This window comes from Belonocnema kinseyi, chromosome 2 (assembly GCF_010883055.1).
Source record: "Belonocnema kinseyi isolate 2016_QV_RU_SX_M_011 chromosome 2, B_treatae_v1, whole genome shotgun sequence".
NCBI classification, from domain to species: domain Eukaryota; kingdom Metazoa; phylum Arthropoda; class Insecta; order Hymenoptera; family Cynipidae; genus Belonocnema; species Belonocnema kinseyi.
In genome coordinates, this window is record NC_046658.1 from 52,277,813 (window position 1) to 52,287,255 (window position 9,443).

The 9,443-nt window shown below is 38.3% G+C and overlaps 1 protein-coding gene across 1 annotated transcript in view; it reads left to right on the forward strand.

The window, feature by feature from the left end:
- Positions 1–5,286: 5,286 nt before the first annotated feature.
- LOC117182664 overlaps positions 5,287–9,443 on the forward strand; it is a 29,858-nt gene continuing 25,701 nt past the window's right edge. Inside the window, exon 1 of the mRNA XM_033375769.1 lies at positions 5,287–5,375. Within this exon, the coding sequence (XP_033231660.1) occupies positions 5,287–5,375 (89 nt within the window). The remainder of the gene's footprint in view (positions 5,376–9,443) is intronic.

Below are 9,443 nucleotides of genomic sequence, written 5' to 3' on the forward strand. Positions count from 1 at the left end.
CCCCCTAGGGGGCTGCCCGGCCCGGGGCGGCTTCCCCCGACCGCGGTCGGGCCGCCGATCGTCGGCACAAGTTTGGGAATCGCTGTACTAGATACTTAAACCCAAGGGGGGAGACTTGACAGCCTGTGATGCGGGCATGTGCTGGCTTATCGCGCTCAACCTTCCCATTATAAGAAAATTAGAGCCGATTAGGAAAAATGGAAAATTTAGTTAAATATTCATTAGCGAATTTTAATAGATAGTTTTAGATTTTCTGGACTATGACGAGAACATTCGAAAAAGATGGAAAGAAGTCGGTAATGTATTTTCTTGGACAAATTTAGTGAAAATATTGACCGATTTTCATGAACTTTTTTTCCATATTTCTAAAATTATATCACGAAATTGATTCAGCTCATTTAAATTTAATTGTGTCATACGTTCATAGCTGCAGTTATTGTAACAGGTCTCAATCTCAGAACAATGAAAGGCATTCATGATAGGTAAAAAAAAATAGTCCCATGCTCACAGCGGGGACCCTGCCTTGGAGCCTACCGAGCTACCCGGCCCAGGGTGGCATCCCCCTTCCACCGGGTAGCCACCCTACCCAGGGTAGCAGTTTGGGAATCGCTGTACTAGAGGCCAATCTAATAGAACTATTTTTTCAAAAGTAATCGTGCTCACAGACAGGCAAAAATACAGACAGATCGACAGACAGACATATTCGTAAAAACCTATTTTTCGGATTTATGGGGTCTCAAAACGTGTGCATTTGACAAAAACTGGTGGGAGGGTGCGGGTTGTTAAATTTTACACATATCTAATACCTCCTCTGGTAAGAATGTGAAAAAAAACCATTTATAAAAATTTTTTTGCTCTGCCTTAGATAAAAAAATGTTATCTATTTATTTTGGCTTAGTCTGTGTCGTGTGTCTAAAAATTGAATTTTTGTATTTTCAATGTTTTTTATAAATAAAACAAAAACTACGTGTCCTAGAAAAAAGTGATTAATAACAAATTTTTAGATATTTTTTGGGTGCACAATGTTTGTCTTATCATTTTTTTTTCCTATCTTGCATAGTTTAGCCGCAAAATGCAATTTTTGATTTTTAATTAGTTTTCGTGCGGTAAAAATTTGAATTTTTCGTAAAAATTAAACAAAGTTGATATGATAATCTTGTAGGGCTATCGAAAAGTAACATTTTTCTTTACAAGTAATATGAACAACTGTACACACAATTTTTGAATCATGAACAAATGTGTAGTCAAAAATTTTCAAAATGGGTTCACTTTTAGTATTTTTATCCGAAATGTCTGACTAACTAACTTGGCATATAGCTTAGGACACTAAAAGATTGTACCAAAAGCTAATATATAATAGATTAATTTTTTTCAAAAGTTATCGTGTTCTTCCGATTCAGGGGGTCTCAAAATGTGGACCTTTTGACAAAAACTAGGTAGGTCAAATTTTATACAATTCTAATACCTTCTCTGATGAGAACGTAAAAATGATTTATTTGTCACGAATAATTTTTGGATAGTTTTGTTTTTAGATTAAATCATCAAAAATATGAAAGTTAAATTTTTTGAAACCTCACTCACGAGACGAAAAAGAAATTAAAAGACCGAAGTTGTGGTAAGAAAGCGCCCACGCAGCGGGCACATTTTTTTACTGTTAATGACGTTTTTCACGATTAAAGCCAAAACTGCGCATCCTATCAAAAAATGGTTAATAACAAATTTTTAGATCTTTTTCAAATGTACAATCTAGGTGTATTTATCTTGTACCGTATTTTGCACAGTTTGGCCGAAAAATGTATTTTTGGAGTTTTCATTATTTTGAATGCTGTCGAAATTTGAATTTTGGATTTTTCAAGAAAATTCAAAAAGTTGTTATGATAATTTTCTGGGGCATTCAGAAATCAAACTTTTCTTTCTCTTGCCATTTTTTCATATCGTCCGTTAACTGGCTTAAAAGGTCCATTTTCGTGTGATTTTTGGATTTTTTAAAATGCTATAACTCTAGTAATTTTTGATTTTTTGAAAAAGTCATTGCGATAAATTGTTTCACTTGTCAAATACTATGAATAACCGTACAAAGAATTTTTGATTTTTTAAAAAAGTTGTCTCTGATGAGAATGTAAAAATTTAATTAATGAAAAATACCCAAGAAAAAAATCAATTTGTAAAATTTTGTATGGGTAAACATGGGGGCATCTGATGCACCTTTTTCAGTACAAATCCCAAGCGAGTAGACTAAAACTGGGATGGCAAGAATGTTACTCGCAGATACCTTGTTCAATGCCGACAGATTTGAAAACCGAATCTGTCGAAAAAGACGCTTATATCTGCTTGAGAGAGACTCCTTCACTGATGTTATGTTGTGAAAGCTGCTTTGAGGAACGCCCATTATGTATAGGTCTCTCCAGTGTCAAGATGTCTTATAACACTTATATCCACAAACTCAGTGTCATTGAAAATCCCAATAATGATTCCTTTCTTCAGATGAATTTTGGCACACTTGTCCAAATCTAAATTCCATATAAATCTCTCCTGTGTACTTCTTGATGATATTTAAAGCACCCTTGAAGTTTTCTTTTACCAGAATCATAGATCATAAGGTAATCCATATAAAATACATTAGTGACCTTATGCTCGCGATGATTAATGTCAACACAGAGGTATCCAGAAGAGTAGTCAATCCAGATCATTGACAGAACGCGCTGATGGTCTGAGCTGTGTCTTTGAAGACGCACCTGTTAATTAGCAGATTCTCTCGGCAGCCTGCTACACCATTTTTCGAGCCACGTTGTTCGTAGATCTCTCTCCAGACAGACTCAATTCTTCGAATAACCCTGCTATTTGGTCAGCTGTAAAGATCGTATAAAGTCTCTTCAAACAAGTTATTGGCCTGTAATTCTCTGGTTTCGACAAGTTGCCTTTTTTCGGTCGAAGTAAAGCGCGCCCTACCATCAGCGACTGTGAAATCGAAAATTGAGACTTTAAATATGAGTTGAATATGCGGGCCAGATGTTAATGTGTACAAGTAAACTTCTTCCACCAGAAGTTCTTGATATCATCTGTTCCTGCAGGGGAAAAGTTCTTCGTACCCCTAAGTGCCTTTTTCACCTTGGTGGCAGTGATTGATGGACATTCCTCCAAAAATGTTATAACGTCGCAAAACTCCACAAAGCGGATGATATTATCAGTATCTTCTTTCTTCTCCAGCGTTTTTGGGATATTGTATACCTCTCTCCAAAGAGTCTCTACCTCGTTGGGTTTGGGTGAATTTTTGACAGAAACTGGGGGAACGCTGAAGAGGCACGATGGGTCAGCAAGAAACTGTTGATTCTCCCTGATCTACCTCTCTCACTTGTGTATTCTCCTTCTTGCGTCAGATAACACACGTACTTTGTCAACAATGTGCTACTTGATTGACAGCAGCTTTGACTTATTCAGTGTGTAATTGAAGATCCTTAGTTCTTGTTCAAAGTTTCTTACCCTTTCCGTCAACGGTTTACAAGATGTTATGTAGTCAATAAAACACTGCATACGGGACGCCTCTGTCTTGCCTATCAAATATTCTTGTGCAGTTAATGCAAGAGTCTTTTGGTCTTTTGATGCATCATCGATTTTAGTTTTCGATTTGAATCAGCCGAAGCTATCGCAGCCCCGTAAACTTAACAATTGATGGTCCAGAGGTCAGACTCCTTCGACATATACTGACGAAGGGAGGCATCCATTTTAGCCATATTTGGGGCATAGGAGGAACCTACATATTAATGTCCCTCCTAGTTCTTAAATTACTATCACCTCTCAGGAGTTACCTGCTTTCCGCGGTTGGTTTTTAATGTCGTTTTCTCATCTTCGTCTTTAGCTTGTTCAAGTAGCGGTTGGGGAAGCAGTCCGCACACATATCCAGTTTTCAAGAGATAGGCGCGTTTATTTCACGGTGAGTGATGTGAAACGTGCGAAAGCTGTGACTGTTTCTGGCACCACAGAGTGTAAAAAGGCGCCAAAAAGCCTCTTTGAATAGAGATAATGCTGGCGTCGTAGCATTCTAGCAAGTCATCCTTGAGCCGATTCGTTTACTCCATTTTGGCCTTTCGCCAGTTTGTCGTCATGTTTTCTTCCTAATTATTTTCATCACCCCGAACTCTAGGACAAACAGAAGACTGCATACTCTGCGAGATCGACCGGTATACTAAAGTCACCATTTAAGACACCTTGCCCAGGTGCCATTCAGCATCCGGCACAGTTGTTACACATCGCTTAGAAGTTATTCCTTCGGGAACATGCTTAGAGAATTGTCCGTGAATACTTATTAATTATTGTAACCATATTCGGCAGAGGCGTCCCGTGTTCAGTGTGTGATTGACCACATAACATCTGATAGACTGTTCAAGGAAAAAGGTTCGAAAATTCGACCAAGAACTGAGGACCTTCAATCACACACTAAACAACTCAAAACTGCTGACAGACGAGCAGCATATTGTCGACAAAATATGGGTATTATCTGACGCAAGCAGGAGAATACGAAAGAGGGAGATACTGATCAGGCAGAATCAACAGATTTTTGCTGAACCATCGCGCCTCTTCAACGTTCCTCCTGTTTTTGTGTAAATCCACACAAGCCCAACGATGCAGAGACTTTTTGGAGAGAGGTATACAAGATCCCGAAAGCACTGAGGGGTGCGAAGAATTTTTCAGCTGCAGGACCAGATGGCAGCAAGAACTTCTGGTAGAACAAGTGACTGGTAGCTGGTGGCAGTGGCTGGTATTAGGACGCATTATACTCCTACCAAAGAAAAGGCAACTTGTTCAACCCAGAGAATTACATGCCCATAACTTGTTTGAACACATTGTATAAGGTTTTTACAGCTGTCCTAAATAACAGAATTGTTCGAATAATTCAGTGTGTGTGTGGAGAGAGATGTACAAACAACGTGGCTCAAAAAAAGATGTAGCAGGATGCCGAGAGAACCCACTAATTTCCAGGTGCACCTGCAAAGACGCAGCTTTCTGCCTCTGTCTCTCGCACTACGAAATTCTTTTGGATATCTCTGTGGTGACATTAATCATCGCGAGCATAAGGTCACTTATGTATTTTATATGGATGAACTAAAGATCTATGCTTCCGGTAATAGCAAACTTCAGAGTGCTTTAAATATCGTCAAGCAGTACACCGGAGATATAGGTATGGACTGTGGATTGGAAAAGTGCGGCAAAAATTTATCTGAAGGATGGAAATGTTACTGGCATTCCCAATGACCCTGAGCTTCTGGATATAAGTATTATGAGACACCTATGAGCATCTTCTTCGATGGTTCTACTCTCCTCGTTTGGAGTGGTTCAATGTACAAAGAACGAGCTTACGGCCCTTCATATGGCCACACGTAAGATCATGCATATGCAAAAAAGCTTGCATATGAATTCGTCTGTTCCGCAATTATAAATCTCACGCCGTCAAGGCGGACGCGGACTTCTGAATCTCCAGTGTCTTCATAATCACATTTTTCTAAGTACAGATTATATCCCTGCAAATGGCAGAGATCCTCTCCATAAATGGTCAAGAACCACGAGATGATTGGTAAAAGAGCATTCCTTTACAAAGCCGCGGATCAGGCGGCCGAGACCCTTTGTCTTAATTTTAACATCAGAAGTGAGGAAAGTGTATTACTCTATCTAGATGCTTCTTTCCTAAAAATAGAAGTAAAGGAAGCAAAAGTTGAAAACTTACGCCAAACAATACTTGGCAAGAAAGTGCACAGACTTAGGTACATTGGATTTCATTTTCCCATGTCAGGATGGTGTACTCTTCACCTTAGTTCATCAACACCGCAATTTTATATTAAGACGTTCCCAGCGATAGGTGCAGAGCGTGCCGTGCACACGCTGAGCACATAGAACACATACTGTCTGAGTGTTCCACCCACGCGGGAACTACGTATTTCTACAGACATAATGCGAACCTTAAAGTGCTTCATTACCATCTTTGTCTCTCTAACGGTGTTAGCCACCTGACACTCGCCACCTGACATCGTTCTCCAAGACTTGGAGAAACAAGCTATATTCGCGATCGAATTATTGGCTCCTGCTGAATAGAGCGTCACTGCTAAGGAGAAGTATAAGGAGGAGAGGTATCACGACATACAAAGAGAGCTGCAACTACTGTACTCTAAATATTCGATTAAAGTAATTGTCCCTGTGATCAGTGCTCCATGAGGTGGGAAGCTATCACTGGTTTGTAACCTTAAAACACACCAGCGTGCTAAAAATATGCCAAGACACTGTATGCCGGTCTGTCCTTGTGATTTCATCGTGATCTATTACCACCCATCTTGCGGTCGTAAGATGTGGCCTTAATTTTGATTAACCGCGTTTCTACTAGGTGCCGGTATCTTTTTGAGATGACGGTTGATCCCAGTAGGAGCATAATTTTCGGGGTTATATCTTCCTCAGGGAATCCTTTGTACGGCGAGAAGACCTGAAACTAAGTTCAACGACAAGTTTCGAGAGAGGAATACCTAGACCCGACGTCAGCATTCCAGAGGTCCCCTGAGCGACAACTAATGGGTGCCCGAGTTAGGTCGAGGTGTGTATGGTAAATGGATATCAGTAATATATGGATGCAGACACATGCACTTACACTCGGCAACCTAAAGGTCACCTTTATGGCAACCAATAGGTGCCCGGCGGGAAATGATGGCTTCGGTGTGGGTGTAGGCGCATGCACCTCCGATTGGCACCTGAAGGGTCACCTTCGCGACAAACAGTAGGTCCTCGACGGGAAGTGAGGGTGTAGACTTATGCACCTTCAATCAGCAACCTATGGGTCACCTTTAAGACAACCAGTTGGTCCCTGACGGGAGATGATAGGCATGTGTGCGTGTAGTGTTTGCTTTGTGTGCTGAAAGGAAATCATAAATTTATTAGAAAAAAAAAACGTATAAAGCAAAGAAGGAAACAAAGAAATATTCCTACGTTAGTCTTTGTGGTTCTTCATGCTTAATTATTATACCTAAAAATACAGGTGTACTAGGAAGCGAAAAGGGTCGGGGATAGTTAGTTCTATCACGGGCAGAAAGCCCCCTATGTAGCTCTCCTGGCGCTCAAGCTATAAAGCTCATTGTGCCACTAAGGGCCGGGGACATGAGAGAAAAATAACTTTACACTTTATTTTTATCAATAATGCTCGGAGAACGCTACAGGAGAAAAATTTAGAATTCAGAACTCTAAAATTGTAGCTATTAAAAATTAAAGAAATCATCCAATTAATGAGGTATCAATTTCAGACATTTATATTTTTATCTACACTCAGCTTTCAGATGTAGAACGGGTTTGGTTCTGATCTTGATTTGAATTGAAATTCACAAAAACGTAAACATCAAGATCGTGTTGCAATATTGCGCAACGTGACGCAGTTACCAGATAGGCCGTTGGGCTACCACGCTTTATCGCTATGCTACTCTTTTGTCATGCATGAGTGATCACGGCACTTCCTTCCACGACTCTTCTCATCCTAAAACGCCTCTGGGGCTTAATTGTTGAAACGCCCAAATCGAAATTGCTTAAATTTTGAATCATTGATTTTGTAACATGCTTGCCTCGCGCTAGGCGCTCGGTCTGTGTATTTCCCCCAAATTTGTACACTTTCAATTATTGACTGTGAATTCTTTTTTTAAAGCGCCTTCGGCTTTAAGGAACACATTTTCATCACGTATCTCGTGCTTCGCACTCAATTTTGCCCAACATGCGAACTTTTCTATATTATGTTCAACTCTATTATATCATATGTATATTATATTTATTTATGTACCTCGCTCTGGGGCTGCTTATTCAGAGATTTCAAAATGAAGTACAAATTTATTGGTAATGATTCCTTTAATATATACTTTTTTATTTTGCATTAAATTTCATTGTCGGCTACTCTCAAAAATATATTGTTTCAATAAATTTATATTATTACACAGATGACTCACTTGTGCGGCAAAATGCCACACCCCGCTGTGTAACTGTGTGACATATGTTTTGTAAAACGCATGTAATTATGTTATAACAATGTTATATTACTTTGTTTAATACTTAAATAATGTTGTTACATTATGTTATTTAACGCTTACAAAACGGTAATATAATGATCAATTTGCAAAAAAATTGTTTGATATATTATCACTGCACCTATTATATTTCTTTAAATTACACAATTGAATTCACGGTCACTTACAAACATAAGCGCACAATGAAAACCTTTAAAAAATCTTACCCGCTAAGAAATATATTAGATTCGTTTTTTAATTTTTCCTTTTATTTTATAAATAGATCGATTTAAAAACGTTTGATTTAAATATTGAATGTTGTTGCTGAATCAACAATATTAACAATATTAAAGTGAATGCGATGTTTAAATTTCATGGAATCTATCAGAATTTAAAACTTCTATTTCTCTACATAGAGATAAATTTCGAGAGATTAATTCATGGCACTACTCCTAAATTTTATTACGCTTTGGCTTGAGAAATAAGATTTTGGAACCCTTGCTTTTGAAGCATAGGTCTCGAAGTTTCAGGCATTAGGCCACGGGCCTTTATTCTCAGGTCCCAAATTTTTTGCTTTAGATCACAGAGTCCGAGACCTTAATTTACGTTAAGCTACGCCTCTTCATTTTCAGGCCTCGAATTCTATGATTTAGATCACAGAGTCCGAGATTTTAATTCACGTTAAAATTGTAACTCTAAAATTAAGAGCTTCCTTGAATTAATCTCTTGAAATTTCTTTCCGAGTAAACATGATTAAAGTTTTAGATTGGAAGAGTTCTATATATGAAACTTTCCACTTCGAGAGTGCTATATTCTAGTTATATTCTCAAAATTCTGATAAAATTATGTTGTAAATTGAAAATTATGCCGTAAGTGCAATGTAAAAATATTAAATTCGGTGTGAGAACTTTCATCGAATAACCTTATAAAAACTAATGAAATTTTTTTTAAAGTTGAAGGGAGATATCAATTGTGTTTTGAAGATACTCACAATCAGTAATCACTCAGATAGCACAAGAGTTTTCAGCAAGCTTGCCTAAATCTTGCCATGCAAGTTTCGGAAGGTTACATCGCAAGGTTCAGGCAACCTTCCCGTAAATAAAATAATGTCCGTCATGTGGCAATATTGCTAAGCAAGATTGAGGAAACATTGCCCATAAATCTGAAACTTGATCGATTGCGCATTAGTTTTTCATGGCACCTAGGGCTGCGCAGTACTTTTTAAATGTTCTCCCAGAATGCCGCCTTACGTGTCTACAAAAACGTATGATGTATGGTACGAGGGTAGTTCAATAAGTCCTTAGAATGAAGTATAAAAACAACTTTTTTTGGGTAAATTTTTTTTTATTTTTCAACATAATCTCCTTGGAGTTCTATACACTTGGTCAATCGCTTTTCAAGTTTTTTTAATCCTTCAGAAAAGTG